The 17792-nt window shown below is 38.1% G+C and overlaps 1 protein-coding gene across 3 annotated transcripts in view; it reads right to left on the bottom strand.

The window, feature by feature from the left end:
- The window catches only part of SYT9 (synaptotagmin 9), a 66408-nt gene that overhangs the window by 31228 nt on the left and 17388 nt on the right, over positions 1-17792 (bottom strand). For all 3 annotated transcript variants that reach the window (XM_085063053.1, XM_085063054.1, XM_085063055.1), the window contains exons 2-3: positions 4549-4900; positions 2375-2921 (exon numbers count right to left, since the gene is read on the bottom strand). In XM_085063053.1, coding sequence (XP_084919179.1) covers positions 2375-2921; positions 4549-4900 — 899 coding nt within the window. The remainder of the gene's footprint in view (positions 1-2374; positions 2922-4548; positions 4901-17792) is intronic.

Raw genomic sequence — 17792 nt, 5'->3', positions numbered from 1 at the left:
AATAAGATGCACAAGGAATTAAAATGAATTGTACTCTTCAGAAGTATGACAAACTTGTCGTGTGTAGTTTGTGTAGAACTTCCCTTTTTCTCATTCATTTCCTAGGTTTATCCTTCCCGTGTGCACTTTTTGTTGACCTACATTGAGTGAATTCCCTTTAGAAATCTTGCCCAGCATTTTTCTGTTCTCTAATTATTATTTGAAACAAGACCATGTTCGAAGAGAAATTATTGAAAACCTGTTACAGTCGATACAGTTTTGGTTGGCAACCATAAACTGCCCAATGGGGCTCTAAACTTTGCCAAAATTTATTTCTGAGTTTCACTAATGCTGCCTGCTGGCTTGGAGCGCAGCCACAGGAGTATTCACTGCAGCAGTGTCACTGAGTAGCCCTGGATCAGGATTCAGCTTCTGCTGTCAGTCTGAGACATATCTAAGCTACACAGACAAGAAAACAGGCTGGAACTTGGTTTCTTAAATGATGCATGGAGTATTTCTCATAACCTCATGGAATAAATTCTAACCTTTGAAATTTTGGAAATGTTAATTGGTAAGCTGAGTACTCCACACTTCCATTTATCTGATCCTCTTATCTCAGAACTCACATTACCCAAAATTGGATGTGTCTCCTATGTACCATGAGTCACTTGCTTTGAAAAGGCCTCTGTTAGCTGGAAACCCAGTGACAAGTCTAGATGGCAGGTTGTGGGTTCTGTTTGGATAAACAGGGTTACACTTCACAGGAGAATCGGTATCAGGAGGAATTAATAAATGACTCATGTTTCAGTCCTGAATTTAATTTCAGATATTATAGAAAATCTGAATACAAATGATATGCTGCATCACTTTTGAAATTTGGAAGAAGCAATTCAAAAGAAAATACCAGAGTCAATCTTCTGCCTAGGTTAAAGCAGAGAAAAAGGACTCGTACATATCAAAGTAAGCCCAGTGTGCATGCGCATTCAACTTTCAGTTGACTGTAAAAAATGAAGTTGATCTTGGGACACTTAATGCTGTATGAAGGCAGCCTTTCACTTGGAATGACTGTCAGCTGCTGTGTCACATCATTTCTTTTCCCTTGCAGCTGAAAAGCAGTAACTTCTCCTACCAAAGTCAGGTTTATCCTCCCTGACACCAAGTGTCCATGCCTGTACCTCAAGTGAGGAACTGCTTGTGCTGCTGCTGCTGCACTTCCATGCTTGTGTAGGACAGGATTGTGCAGAGAATTCACCTTAAAACTAGGAAAATGTCCATTTTTGTAAAGAATATTCAAACATAACAAAAGAAGAAGAAAAAAAAGGATTTAATCACTTTGATCTGTAACATGGCCATGTTACCAGCCCACAGAGATATGAGGGTCTGAATTCAGGCAAGTTATTTGTCTCAGAACATCCTTTACTTTTCAATGGCTTCTTGTTCTCAGCTAAGCAGATGCTTCAGTGCTTTCCTGAACCAAGGTCTAACAAACTTACCCTTTGATCTTACTGCTAATGATGTCTGGTTTATTTGACTCTAAAATGTGCACTCCACTGGAGTATGGTTTGACATAGCAAATGAAATATTTACTGACACTTGGCACTGGTGCCTTCACCTCTGTGGATTTGTGTAATGTATCATTCTCATTGAAGGTCTCTCCTCCAGAGGATGCGTGGGGATTCATTTCTAATGGCATTACAAGGAGGTTGGCTCCTGCTCTGAGTAGAAAGCTCCTTCTTTTTTGGAAGTAATTTTTGTGATTTTATACCTAATCACTGTTTGGATTCCTGCATAGAATTTGATAACAGAAATACAGACTTAAATATGCTCCCCATTTCCTTAGGAACAAAGTGATGCCAAACAGAGTTAAACCAATTCAGTGTGTTTCATTGCTTTAATGGAACAGCACTGTCTGAACTCTGTTTGGCTGGATTATAGCTGTGGGGTTTCTGACTTTGTCAGAATACAGTCTTTTGAAGGACTGAAGATCACTGCATAGGAAATGTTGAATCTGCAGTTCTGGCTAATTAGTATGCTGTAACTTACATAAAAATCATGCAAAAAACAGGAAGACAGGCAAAATAAGAAAAGTAATATTTGCTTAAGTAAATTCCAGATTAAGTAAGATTAAAACATTCTCCAGCATTTCTACCCTATCAGCAGGGCAATGACTAAACCCACTGTCTCCTACATAAAACAGTCTTTAATATATCCAAAGAACAAGAAATGAGGACTGAAAATGTACTGTCGATTTCCTTGGATTAAGGTCAAAGCTTGAGAAAGAGAGAGAATGGAGTATTTTCCTTCACTAATTCGACATACAATTTCAGTTATAATCAGATTAAGGAAATAAAGTCAGAAACAAATAAAATTCAAAAAGAAAAATTATAATACTTACATTGGTGACATATTCAATATCCTTCCAGATATTACATTCCCTGGGAAAATCTGCCAAATCTAAAAAATTATCCACTACCACTTGGCCAATCAAGTCATGCCTGGAGAATCTGTCAAAATCATACACAGAGAAATGGAGTTTCCTTGTGTTGAGATCATTGTATGGGACAGTAAATAAAAAAACTTCATCAAACACTGGATTTAGGGTCTTTCTGTGCACTTTAGTCTGGTGTTTTGTTTTCCTGTCGGGAAGCAGATATATCTTCACGTACGGATCTGAAGTTCCAGAGAAGTCCTTTGCTGGCAGGTTGATGGCCTTGTGAATCTTCACGATCAGCTGCTCTAAATCACAGTCATACTTGAGGATAAAGTTGAGTTTCCCACAGGCCTTGCTGTTCCCCCTCCTGCTGTCATCCGTGTCCAGTGATCTCTGCTTGTACAGCTCTGGCTTTATGCGGCCAATGCCCGTCAGCTGCTCCTGCTTCTGAACCTGCTGGATGTTGAAGTCGGGGTTGGAGAGGTTGAGCTGTCTCCGGATTGAATTGTGCCTTCAAGTGAAAAGGAAAGAATTGAAACAGGCTGTGCTGAGGGTGGTGAGAATGTGTGCACACACACTAAAGATCATATTCTCTGACATATTATTGTAATGTACAGTGAGGTGAGATTTTTAACAAAGGGATAGACCGTGAGACCCAACAGTTGTGAGAGCTGACCTTCAGCATCACACTGCTAATGCCACGACATTTTCTGCTCCCCTGGCTCAAGCTGGTCTGAAATGGTTTGCTGACCACCCCAGCAAGTGTCTTCTATTTTTTCTCTCATATCTGTTGTAATAAACCCTGTGGTACTTTGGCTGAAAAGCTCCTTTACTATCATTAATTGAGGATGAAATGTTGCTTTTAGCTTTGGTCCAGTGAAATTTAATAATTTACACTTATTGTGGCCAAAATTTCTCCTTCATGGATGGTAACAGAAATCAAATTTGCAATCCCTGTTGAGGTTGGGGGAGGTGAAAGTGAAAGTTGGGTTAGGTGAAATCCTAATTTTCTATGAATTCCATTTTATTGTCCTATTCATATGCAGCAATCACTCAGTGTGCTGGAGTACCAGGAGCTCAGGTTGAACACAGAAAGAGAATGTGGAAAATGCCAGCACGGGATTAGTCCAAAGCTATTTATATGGAATCTAATCAGTAATAGTTCCTCTGCTATCAGTGTTCATTCATTCCTGGTAAATATCTGTTTACCCATGCTTAAAGCAGGAACAGCCTCTTATGTGCTATCCTCATTTTTTTTTTCCTCTTGTTGCATAATAAATACATAATCTTATGGCTGTACATTAGTCATTTCCAGGATAAAATATTATCATGTCACCAAAAAAAAAAAAAAACCTCTGAAAAAATAATTCAACCCTTAAGCTCCTCATGGCAGTGAGAAGTACAGAATAACTTGTGGAGGAATAAAAAGAAGAGAGGCTAGGAAAGAGCCACTGGGCTAATGCTGTACCTTCTCCAGCTGAAGTGCATCTGCTTTGACTCAGATATTTACTGGCTCTTCAAATGCTGATCCTTATTCTTACTGTATAAAACATAATCCTTTTATCACCTGCCCCTGCACACACTCTCACCCTCCCCCTTTCCTCTTCCCTCATGTACTGGTTCTCCAGTTCCCCTGGAGACTTCATGGACTCTTCAGTCACTTTTCCCCCCACAGTCATGATTGTGGCTAAAATCTATGAGTTTTAAGCCTATTTCTAACTCTTGCAAGTGTTTCATTAGCGTGCCCTACTTTTCTTCTTTGGTTGTTTTAAAAATCTTTGAGGAGATATAACTGAGTGTTCAGCACCAGTGCTAAGTGCAAATGAATATGCTTTACAAGCTAAATCTAGGCTGTTCTGGTGCTTTTAAGGGACACAGTGCTCTGTGTTATCCAGTTTCTGAGGGAAAGGCACCAATGAGACAGTAGTTGAGAGAAGAGTGGAATAGGGTTGTGATCCTGTCCCTTTGACCTACAAGGTTCGTGCACCTCAACGAACAACTTCTGAGTCTTTTTTTTTTAAAGGAACGTGGCAAGAAAAGAATACATTTTTTTTAGATCAGTGTGCTGTATAAGCAAGCTATGCTTTTTGGACTGTACCTGAATTCATGAGTATGAGAGAGAAACTGGAGTTACTGACCGAGCAGACGAGGTTGGCTCAGTGGTCTGACGCTGCATTCGCGCATTGGGCGCGCAGTTCTCCTTGCTTCCCGCCTGGGTGTCTATGGGAATATCAGGGGAGGTGTGGCTGATCTTCATGGAGGACTCGGGATAGGCAGTTGGCTGGCCCAGATAATCCTCACTGTAGTCACGTTCATTGGGCTCTGTGTCTGTGTAGTGCAGCGGCTCCTGCTTGCTGTCCTTGTTCCCAAACGGCAAACCACGCTCCCGCCAGGGGATCCAGCACAGCTTCCAGGACACAAACAGGGACACACCAAACAGAGCGAGACCACAGGCCGTGACAACTAAGGACAGCAGGCTGATTGAGATATCTGCAAATGATAGAAACACAGCCATATCATATCTCTGGGCTCTTCAGAGCTCTGCATCTCCAGAGCTTCAATATGGAACGCAAACACCTCTGGACTGCATATCCACAAAAATTAGATTCTGATTGCTGCAACAGTCATAAAATACAAGCTTATTAAAAGTCCTAATTTTTTTTTTCCCCCAAGGAGAAAAACATTGTTTGGAATTCAGTATAAGGCTTACTTTGATAGAAGCTAGCTTGTAATTTCTCTCCAAAAGCTGGGTGGGGTGAAAGGTCATTCTAAATATGAAAAGGGTCGTTCACTTGCTCACTCAACTTCCTACTAATGAAAGACCTGTGCCTGAGGTACATTTTATCCCTTTTTTTTCCATTTCTTGTAGTGCAGTTTCCTCCACCTTCTTTACCAGTTCTTACTGCCTTCTCTTCCAGAGCCTGTATTATACTTAAACACCATGAAAATATGCACACAAGCACATCCGTGACAGGAATTTTTTAGGTATTTCACTCATGTATCTTGGTTCACAATTTTAATTCCATTCCATCTAATTTTAGACTCATTCCTATCTTTGCAAATTATTTTTGACTATCAATGCATGGCTTGCTCTTCATAATTTAATTAGGATACCAATATCTCTTCAAAACTGAGATTTTTCTGGGTTTTTGTAACTCCATAGGCTCTTTCTTTTCTGTTTTCAAGTTTCTGGTATAAAGAGGAATGTGGAGATGAGTTTTCTGTTGTTTTTTCCCACCCTTCCAGCATTATCTTACTCCATCACCACAAATAAGTTACAACTGGGAGTGGGTTTCGCTCTGTTTTGCTTTAAGTTGCACATTGGGAAAATGACTCAGTGGAACAGCTGTTTTTGTGGTTACAGTGTTTTTGAAACGAGTCTCTCTGTGGATTACACAATACATCATGCCTTAAACACAATTAGCGAGAATTCTATTTTACTGCCTTAAATTATAAACACAAGCTGATCAAAGCAATTTTTCACACTGTGTGTAGGTTCAGAGTGTCAGGCTGCATCTCTCTAAGCAAACAGCTAGCCTGAATTTTCAAAGGATGGCAGGAGGTTGAAATGTACTGCTTCTACTAAGACAATTATTTAAGAATGACAATTCAGATGAAACATTCCCAGTCCATTTGAAAATAAAAATAACATTTTTTAAAAAAGTGGAGAAGTCAATACCTTCTGCCCTGCTGTGAGTCTCATTCTCACCAGCCAGACAGATTAAATTTCCACAGTGGGGGGAGTGACACTGCAATCCATTTCACACAGGAGCTGTCCAGTTTATTTAGCATGCTGAAAACCAATTTCAAACAATTTTAGCCAGCATGGCCCTCTCTGTCCTTCTCCTAGTCATATGAAGACAAAGCTCATTAACAGTGGGGACAGCACAGCAGCTGCTTGGAATTACAGCAGAGTTTCAGAGCTGAAATTAATTAAAGAAATTCCTCCCATGCATAAAAGGGAATTTGGGAGAAAGTAGAAAGGTAGTTCTTGATAATTTTTGAATATTTATTGGTAAACAAGTCTGGCAGTGGAGGCAGAGCCCAACCTCTCTTTTTGATTAAAAAGTTGAGGATCAAGGATGCAGTAGTGAAATAAAACCTTCAGAATAAAGCAATTTGTCTTGAATTCCCTGGAGAAGAAGGAAGAAATACATCAGAGGTCTGCAAAAGGCCATTTTTTTCAAATAACTGATTCAAGTAAATGATCCAGCATTGAAAGAAGTGAGCAATTTGGAGTTGTCAGGACCAGCCAGAAGATTACAAGGTGAGAACAGAAGATTGCCCAGTGATAAGGATGTGTGAATATGAAGGTGAGGAACAATTCGAAAGGTAGAGCAGCAGTCGCCTACCTTACTTTGAAGATGACTTTAGGAGAGGAAATTTTCCAGAGAACAGACACCATGAGAAAAAAACCATGAGGGCAATATGAACTGGTTTTCATTTGGAGAGTTTGGAGGTCTTTAATAAGACCTGAATTTGATAATATAACAGCCTTACCTCACAGCTTGCTTCCAGAGAAGCTGCTTAGTAAACAGTTCAGGTCACAGCATGAGAGGGGATTGCTTATCCATCATCTTGGTTTTTCTTCTTCCTGACTCCTTAGTGTCAGAAAAAAGTTTTTTTTATGAAAGTTTTGTTTCTGTGGGTGGAAAAGGGGCCGTCATGTATCTGTCTTACTTCTATGGAAGACAGTAGTGCTCTAAGCTGTTCCCTTTCATCAGACAGTAATTTTCACATCCTGCATGCCTGGCTGGCAATTTTCAACAACTGGGCAGATCTATTGTGAATAGCTGAGGCGAGAACAGTCCCACGTGAAGAGATTTTTGGCTGCATCCTGGAGCTGCTTTTCTATTAGCCACTTGTACTGTTACATACTGTATTTTCTGTATAATTTTTACTCCATCTTTCCAGATGTCTCAGTTTTTCTAAGCCTGTTTATCTGAATTCTCCTGTGGTAGCAGTACTCATCTGATGCCAGTGATTTCCTCTGCTTTGTAATGAGAGCAGGGTAAGTCTTTACTTTTTTGTCCTCACAGAAATGAGATCTGCAGCACAGAAAGTGTTCCTCAGAAATCCAGCTGCTTCTGAATTTCCTCTGTGAATGCCATGATGCCAGCCAAGCGTCTTGAGGGGTTGATATGAATCCAAGTCAAAATTTCATATCTCTACCTTTGCCATTATGGCTGCAGTAAGAGCTGAGCTCCCAAATTCCAGCATGTCAGAATACTTGGACAGTATGACAGTATGTTGATGCTGGACAATGTGCTCCACAGAAAGTAAGGCTACATTTTTTGTTAAAAATGTATATTTTTAAAGTGGGTTAAAGGAACCAATCAAGGCAATAGACTTTGAATAAAATCATAGATTATTCTAAAAGAATTTGAATAGTGTTGAATTTTTACATACATATTGCATGATTGCTGTGCAGTATGGGAGTCTGTAAGACCAAAGACAAATGTATAATGGTTCCATTCCAGGTCTGACAGTACCAAATTGCAGGCCTGTGACTTGTTTTTTCTGGAATAAGTGGTTGTGCCTTACCTAATAAAACTCTGATGTTGGGAAAACTCCCCCAAAATTTTGAGAAGCAAAATACAGAAGTAATAGTGGTGGTTTTGTTCGTTCATATGTGAAACAAGGACTGAAGTATTTTTTTCCTTCTCATATTTATTAAGTTACCATTTGGATTGCTAGATTTTATACAAAATAAAATATCTAAATTAACCAACAATGGGAAAGGTCAATAGCTAACACAGATCAATTTATGTGTCTAGACATGTAATTGGAGTTATGGAGTTGAAAAGCACAAATTATACGATTTGGATTCATCTGACTCCAAAAGATTCAAATAAGAGCCAACATACAATAAATAAAAAAACAACTGAACCGGGAATTTCTCATTATCCAGGCACCGAGAGGACATATGATCAAAGGAACTGCTGATCAATAATGTAATTATTTAGACAATAAAGTTGTTGGTGCCTGGATGTGACTGGTGTTCTACCAAATGAACTACTTTCCCAACAAACTGGCTGTAATTTGGTTTAACTTGAGGCTGAAAGGGTTTTGCTAGAAATCCTAACTGGCAGAGTTCTTTTACACATTCTTATTGAAGTAAAACAAGCTCTCTTCTCTATGCCTTTAGAGATTTACTCTCTCCTTTTTATTCAAAGGACTATTTAGATATTCCAACATTATTGTAATATACAGTTGATCTGTTGGGTGAAGTTTGGTTAGCAAGTAGTGAAACAAGTCTTAGCAATCAAAAATCTTTCAAGACAGATATTTTTAGTCCAACAGACACAATCTTCCCCCATTTATACCCAAGAAATTTCAAAAGACATTCAAATAAAATAATAAAATTATTTTTTTTCTGAATAATCATATTACTAGATTTTAGGATGTACTGGGTCAATCTTTGTGAATATGATTCTGTCTAAATTCAGTGGAAATTTCAAGCTGTCATTTCCTGAAGGAAAAAATTCCTCCTTTCATTACTTTTTTTGTTGTTTAGGGGGAGATTTCAAGGAACGTGAAGTATTTAGAAGTCCAGTTTCTTGCAAAACAATGAAAACATCAGTGCCTATTGCTTAAATCCTAGCTGTGCTTTTGACAGTCTAAACTGGCTTTCTTTCGTGCAAGTACATCCATGGAGGTTTAGCCATCATTCAGCTCAGTAGTTGTACTGTGGGAGCAACTGGATTTTTTTTAAACCTAGAAGTCTGAGACCCTAACTTTTCCAGAGGAGAAGTGTTCTTAGGATGAAGTATCTGAAGCAGTTTTAAGCTGATATTGCACTGTAGTTTCCTTTGTGCTTCACAAGTTTTCCTTAATTAACATCAGGGGCACTTGTTCAGGACAGAAGGTGTCCCTTTGCAAAGACTCCTGGGACAAAGGAATAATTCTCAGCTAATGTATTCTTCTCTGAAATGCTGTTAATTATCCTTAATACTGTGTTTAGAAACTTCCAGTGCAATTCTTTAAAGGAAGGCAGCTGAAAACCAAGGGAATGAATCTCAGATTATATTAATTTTATGACACATATATGCTCCAACGTCTCTGTTTGACCCTGAAATTTATGAGTATGGGCCAACAAAACAGGCCTAAATTATATCAATGTTGGGGCTTCACAGGGTAGCAACATTCTCTGTGCTCTGAAGATGTATTTGTAGCTGGGTCTCACTGGTATTTGAGGCTGTTATTAGCTTTTAGTGATATTTTAAATTCCCTGGTTGTGTGTTCTACATCTTTCAGGTACACTTTAGAGTATGTAAAGCTCTTGTGTTGGTTAAAACACTGTAATCCTCTGAGTGGCTTGAATGTCTTTTTATTCCTAAATAGTGTTACAAATTCCAGTTTATCGGTGTGTGCTTTCTCTTCATCTGCGTTGCTTCGGTTACAAATTAGTTAAATGTTTTTCCCAGGTACTGCTTAATATTAACTAAGTCTCAGATATGAACCAGATCAATGAAATACAATCCTAGGACTTCACCAAGGTACTTGTCAATTAGTGTAAATCTAACTGAGTTCCACATACCATTTCAATATGAAATCAGAATTACTAAAGGGCTATATAAAGTACTCACAACAAAAAGTGCAAAAGCAGTAGGAGATTTATTTTAACAGAATATTTTCCTAGTAGAAATTTCTGGGATACAATTCAATACTGACGTAAGATTGACATAACAGTCAATCATATTGATAAGATCACAAAATGAAATCTTTAAGCCAAAAAAAGAACAACAAAACTTAAATTGTTCATGGACATTAAATAACAAAAAAAAAAGTACTCAAAACATAGTAAATTACTCCTTTTTTGGTTTGCAAAAAGAAAGTTTTGCTTATTAAGAAAAAAAGTTATGTAAGCAGAATGTCTTGTCTGTAATTCATGTCAGGTCACTTCATACTTAGTTGATTAATTACAATAAAAATTGTACTTTTTTCTATTTGTTCTAAGAAGAATTTATTACTGTTTGCACACCTAATCTCTAATATATTTAGTCTGCATTAATGCAAATTTCTTTGACAACTTAGCTGACACATAATATTCTGCTACAGCTTGTAAGTGACAAAAAAGCCTTCCCTGATCAGACAGCTGGATGAATGAACAGTGATTTTTAAAGACAGAGTTGAGAGGAATTGTATGTTCAAGGGCTTGCATTTTTCCCTGACATCTTGCAATAGTATCTACTGACAAAGAATGATGCTGCTCCTCTTGTGAAAACTAAAGCTTCTGCTTCACAAGTGACATGGACACAAAGTGTAGCAGAAAAAAAAATTTTCATGTCTGCATGTACGCAACTGTAATAAGATTTACCCAGGTTTCCATGCCTCATTATTTTTGGTTATTACCAAATTCCCTTTCAGTAGTCATTTCATACAGCTGATAAAATGTGCAAAATTACTGTATACTTTTGGTATTCTAATATCAAGAGTCAAATACTATAAACTGGGAAAAAAATCCGTAAATAATAATAACAGAAGAGAGGACAGCAGGTCTAAAAAAACCATGCCAGATTTTCAAGTGCTCCGTGTGCAGAGATGGCTTTAAGGGCTCTATTTTGTCCTATTAGGAAGAATCATTGAGAGTGATCCATTTGCACGACAGGAAAAGTAGCTGGAGCAGAGGAACATGAAATCTTCTAAAAGCCTTTTGGCATTTGAGGCATGCTGGTGTCTTGCTAGCTAAAAGGGAAAGCTGGTGTTATGACGAGTGGGAAAGAAATTTTGGGAGTAGACACTGATACTGTACATTGCTATGACCATCAAGCCTTGTGAGGCCCTTCACGATGCAAAAGCTGAGCAGTTGTGTTTTTTAGAAGTTCCTGTGACTGTAGCCAAAGCCAAATTGCCTATTTCTACCCACCCACTTTTTCTGCTTCTTCCTAGGATGTGTTAAATCCTAGAATCCAATTATTTATTCCAAGAAAACAATTAATATGACACACTTAGATGTTTCTTTTTCTTGCAGGATCCTTCACAAAGTGAACAGAGTTGCTAATTAATGTTTTGCAAGTGTTTATCCTGGCTTTTTTTTGCAGTATGCAAAATAGAAGTTCATGCAGTAATTGAAGAATTTAACTTCTCAACTAGTTGTACAAAATTACTATAGTCACTTTTGGCAAATACTGTGTATGTTCCTCATTAGCAGAATGAAAGGTTTTAATAACAAAATGAATGATGGAGAATGAATAAAGCATAACCTAGGAGAAATTTTCTAGTAGAAATTTTTTGGACAAATTGTGTGTGTTAAAAATTATGAAACTGTCAAGATTTGTGAATATTTTAATGACTATGCCATCAGAGCACACATTAATCTTGAACATTATGACCCTATGAATAATTATGAAGAGGAATTGCCATTTATTTCTGCAGTATAGAGCCAGTAGCAGGAAGTCCCCAGGTTATGGAAGAGCAAACAGCTTATTTGAACCGTGCCAATAAGCTCTAAGTTCCATTATAGTCCTTGAAAGCCCAGTAAGATGCAATAACAGTAAAGTGTTTTAGAGTACTAAAGGAAATGACAGAGCAGCATTTCATTTCCCATTTGTATAAAATTGAACAGCAGTGTTGTACCAAAGTGCTCAAAACAACAGTTAGAGAGATCATAAAATCCTAGAATGGTTTGGGCTGGGAGGGACCTTTAAGATCACCCCATTCCAACCCCTCTGCCATGGGCAGGGAACCCTTCCATGAGACCAGGTTGCTCAGTGCCTCATCCAACCTGAACTTGAACACTTCCAGGAATGGATCAGCCACAGCTTCTCTGAGGAACCTGTGCCAGGGCCTCACCACCCTCAGTTAAGGATTTTTTCCTAATATACAGTCTAAACCTACTCTCTTTTAGTCTGAAGCCATTCCCCCATGTCCTGTCACTCCAGGCCCTTGTAAACAGTCTCTCTCCATCTTTCTTTTAGGCTCCCTTCAGGTATTGGAAGGCCACAGTTAGGTCACCTTCTCTTTTCCAGGCTGAGCACACCCAACTCTCTCATCCTTTCCTCGTAGGTGAGGTTTCTCCATCCCTCTGATCACCTTGGCCTGCTCTGGACTCACTCCAACAGCTCCATGTCCTTCCTGTGCTGGATATCCCAGAGTGGATCCAGCACTGCAGGTGGGGTCTCCTCTGGTTATGTTAATAACCATCAGTAATATAATTGATATGCTAATAAAAGTAATAAAGAAGTAGCAATACTGATTTCTTTTAATTTTGATCCCCTTTAGGGCGTGATCTTTTCAGCAGTAAAACAACAACAAAAAAATTAATTTACCTAAATCTCTCAGTGAATGACTTTCTTTTGGTGGTAAAATTTGTGAAATTAAATTACTACAAAGGACCATGGGAGATGTGGACAGAGTACTAAAGAGTATGAAGGGCTGTTTGAGCTTTAGCAAAATTTAAGTTTCACAATAATACTTAAAGACATATCTGTGTAAATATATAGACACACACATTTATAATATGATGAGTATGATTAAAAAAATATTTTCATAGAGATAGCCAAATGATAAACTGGAGTTGTGTTCCTCATAGAGTTCTATTCAAACACCATATTTTTCTTTCAAACTTCCAATCTTTTTCCTACTGGAAGTATTGAATTTCACATACCGGTGGTCTCCTTTTCTTTACAATCTTACTAAGCCTAGTAGAAACCATTAGCCTTTCTGTTTTTGAATAACTTAAAAAAAAGTTTATTTTTTAACCTTTCTTAATTTGTTGGGGTGTTTTGTTTTTTGAGGGTTTTTAAAAATAAATATTTAGGAAATATGAAGACAGTACTATTATTCTGGACAATTAATGTAGAGTGGAAGTGCAAGCCTCTCTTTAAAGTCAGATTGCTTGGAATGGAAATGAGGTCAATTATTTCATTAGCTTCCTTTTCAGAATCAACTGCTCTAAGCCTACATGATGGGACTTTGGCCCATCACAGTGGTTCAATATTTACAATAGTTGCTTTACATTTAAGGAAGAGCCAAAATTCATTTGCTTTCTCTATACTGGCAGATCATAAAAAGGTTGTCGTAAGTGTCAAAACCTCACAAGGGACTTCAAGAAAGTTGCCTGCATAGACTGATATGGATAAAGAGGAAATTTATTGCTTATTACTGTCACAAATCACTAACATCTTAAGCTGATTAAATAGCCTGATTTTTCTTTTAGGAAGGAGTTGTTGGCACAAAGAGAAATAAAGACAGCCTTGAAAGCATTTATTTTTCTCAGATGAGGAGCCAGATGCACTGCAACATTCACACTGACTTCCTTTAAAAAGTGTTTCAGCCACAGCAAATGTATTCTGTGTCTGTTTTCCTTTGTGAAATTAGGACGCCCACTTTATAAAAGGAAGCTTTTTGGGCTGATTCATATGTATTAGGGTGTGATGGAAGCCCTACTGGCAGGGATATTTACTACTAAGAAAGATAACAAATTAATAATTTACAATCAAGTCATGTTTACTATGAATTCACTGTTAGAAAAAAGATACATGGAATATATTTCTTTTCCCTTTATACCCCATTACTAGAGAGCAAAAGACTTCGGCAGATTTATGACTGGCTAATTCTGGAAATCATGAAATCATAGAATCATTTGGCTTGGAAAAGATCTTTAAGATCAAGTCCAAATGTCTTGTCTGTCGACAACACTGTCTAAGAGAAAACTGTAGAATGGATATGAAAACAGAGAAAATCAAGTGAAATCTAAAGTGAAACATCTTAGGAATGTAGCAGCTAAAGAACAGAACTGAGAAACAGATTTGATAAAATTATCATTCAGACTGCTCTTCTGCTTTTTCATTCCTAGACATGGATTATTTTAAAGCTGAGATGCTCTTGGAAGCCTTCCTAATTTTGGCAAATCTGAATACAGAAAAGAACTTCAATTTGCTTATTTTTGCAAAGCATATACTAAAGAATGTATGCTTTGAGTAAGATTTGAATATATCTCGATTTCTGTTTTCTTGGGTTTAATTGTACTGCCATGCAAGACATTATATTAAAAGAAATTTGTAGAAAGAACGGTAGCAATAACTCAATTTCTGATGAACTGAATAATTTTATGTTGTACTTAGCTGTGAATGTAAAATTGAAACTGGGCAGCTTGAGGGGTTTTTCTTGTATTTCTCATTCCACAGTGGGCAGGAGGCATCAAATGTGCAGCTTTTTCAGGGAACAGCAAACTGGAGGTACTGTGCTGTATTGTAGTTCAGTGAGGGATGAATTCAGGGCTTTACACCTGCTGATTTAAGCACTTTGATTGGGCTATAATAGATTAAAAAGAAGAAAAAAACCCCAAGATGATAATAAATCTGAGCCGTGCACTTCAGCGTCAGTGAAACAACTGTGGGATTGCTGCTCTCCAACACAGATGTCAAAGTTCACAGATGGGATGCAAAGCTGCTGTCAGTGACTCAGGAAGATTAATGTATTAATTTGCCCTTAAATTCCCTGAGTCAAATTGGGCACCTATACCTGGAGAAAGGTGGCCCTGCCACACAGGTGAAGGGCACATTCAACAGATCAGTTACTGTGAAAAGGTCAGGAGCTTCTGAAGACCTGCTGGATTCACAGGGAAAACAAACCTTTAGAAAGAGACAGGTGGGGGACAAGGGACAAAGATGAAACTTGATATAATCCTCTGTGCTATCAACTTCCAAATTTGCCAATCCCTCTTGTAGCTTCCTGTCAACAGCACCCATAGCTTTGTACCGATAGAAAAATAAAATATAAATGCCAAAGAACAATATCAATAACTAGTTTATGAAGGCTAGCAATTCTGGCAACCAAGATTAAGATATTTCAGCTTTTATGAAAAACAGCCTATTTTTGCCCTTCCACCTCTATGTAAAAGCAGACAGTTTCCGACAAATGCAGTCCTGCAGAAAGGCCTGCTGCCGTAGAAGTTAGTTTATTTTTCATTCATTTTGACATAAAGGTCAAGATAGTAATGCTTCAGCATTTCAGGTTTTTAAGGCTGATAGAAACTTAACCAAACACATTAGCCTTGCATCTTTCTGGAGGTTTCAAAAACTGCAATGGGCCTCGTGGTGGATTTTGCACCTATGAAAAGCAAGAGATGTTTTTATTTTAGATATTTAAAATCACAGTGAGCTGCAACTCAGGAAACTTGTGAACACCAGAGACTAAGGGCAGAAAAGGATAAGAAACTCTTATGTTCATACAAAGAGATATTTAAAACAACAGCTGCACGTTAAATCCTATTTGCCTGTATCAATGACTTTGAAGAATTATGTTACTTCAGTGCATCTAAAAATGTCCAGCAATTAAAATATTAATAGTAAATATTTTAAAGCTGTCCTGAAGATTGTAATCTATTTCCCTCAATGACAATGAACGGGAGCACTTCATACACTCCACTTTCCAAGCTCTGCAGACTCAGGCAGGTGGCTCCACACCAATTCACACCGGTTTGTGTGCTCAGAGGTTTCTCCTTTGCTTTCTGTTCTTTTCCCTCACTCCCCCCTCCCCTCTGATATACACACTCACACATGAGCATCCCAGGCCTAAGACACATCAGCATGGCTGGAAAGATAAGATTCTGATGTATAAAATGCACATAAATTGACCACTGACATAAGCTTAATAAAGGATGTTGCCTGTAGGACTTTGGTGGTTTAAAAAATTACTCATGATGAGTAAAATAGGTCTGTATGGCTGGAGCCACAGTTTCCTGAGGGACCTTGCTCTGTTTTGATGGAGCTGTAAGGAGTTGCGTGAGAAAGCCAAGTGCAAGCTGCCCTCCTTGACCTTACAGATGCTGAGTCACCATCCCTGGAGATATTTAAAAGGTGTCTAGACTGGCACTTTGGCACTCAGGGACATGGTTTAGTGGTGGACTTGGCAGTGCTGGGTTAACGGTTGGGCTCCATGATCTTAAGGGTCTTTTCCACCCTTAATGATCTTATTCTGTGATTCTATGAAAAAGTTATTAGAATAACAAAGCCAAACCCTCTATGCATCTATGATACCTGGATTTATACCAGCAGCTAGATACAGGCTTATTTCTGTGCCAGGAGCCACTTAATTGCCCTCAGGAGTGATTAAGAAAAGCGGTTGACACTTTCTTGTCCAAGTCTTCAGACCACCTCTCTGATGCTCAGTTACTTCATTACTGTCCATCAACTTACAGTATGCCTCTCAACTTCTTGGATTATGACAAGAAAATATATTAAAAATATTTTTCTCCAGTGCTTTCAAATATCATATGAATGGGAAAAGATGAGACAATTGAGATTTTTAGTGAGAAGATGTAATTTATAATGCTTGAAGACAAATTTGCAAGCTATTTTTTTTCAAGTTTTGTCTTTATTTAAGTTTACTGACCTCTGCTACATATATAAGGCATACAAGACAGCCTTCTATCCTTATTTAACTAATCAGTAATGCTGCCATTTTTGATAGGATAAGCAAATTATTTTTTCTTTTAAAAAAATCAAGGTTTATTCATGAAAGCTGCTGAAAAGCATTAAAATTTTGCATGAGTTCTCTCAAAGTGTCTGGACATACACAGTTAAAACCACCGTGAGTAAATCTGAATCTTAAAAATGTTAATGGAATGTAAACAGTGTAGAAATGTTTTCAGAGGCCCTAGTGGATATTTGAGAAATTGTTTGTTTTTCTGTTCACAATACCAAGTAGACTGTTGAATAAAGCTGTTAAAAAATCTCAGTGATTAAACTTTTTATCACTAAGTAGCTTTTCCCCTTCGCTTATAAATGCCAAGTTACTTAAATGGCTTTTTAGAAACAGGAGCAGAAACCACGATGCAGCACAGTTCTCAAGGTGAGACTTGGTAAAACACTTTGAAAAGTTAAAAATGGAACCTGGATCTTCTCACCTTTCATTGTGAGTCTAGCAACTTTCCAGTTGCTTCTAGTGAAGCATGATGCAACTAAATAGAAGGGATGCATGCAGTTGGACAAGCACACAAGCAAGATTTTGACCACCAGACAGATGGGATGTTCTTTTCAAATGATCCAGTCATAAATGAGTTAATTAAATAACTGAGTCCTGAAAAAGCTGTCATCTCTCCCAATGCACCTGCTTTCTGGGAGGCGGCAGGCACACAGCCAACACGTGAAGGACTGACAGCATGAGCAGACTTTTGCAGAAAGTGATACAGGCAGCTGAAAAACTACCTCACCATCCCTGCAGCAAAAAAAAGTCATGCTGAGAGTTAGTTCTTGGGTTGCAAAACAGAAGAATTTTTTTTTTTTAAGTGTAGATTTCAGGAAGACTGAAATACCATGAATCGTAGAACTGTTTGGGCTGGAAGTAACCTTAAAAATCATCTACTTCCAAACCACCTGCCATGGACAGGGACACTTTCCAACTGACCAGGTTGCTCAGAGCTCCATCCAACCTG

This window comes from Lichenostomus cassidix, chromosome 5 (assembly GCF_008360975.1).
Source record: "Lichenostomus cassidix isolate B80296 chromosome 5, HeHo_3.0, whole genome shotgun sequence".
NCBI lineage: Eukaryota > Metazoa > Chordata > Aves > Passeriformes > Meliphagidae > Lichenostomus > Lichenostomus cassidix.
The sequence above is the reverse complement of the archived record's forward strand: the minus strand, read 5'-3'. Positions and strand labels throughout refer to the sequence as shown.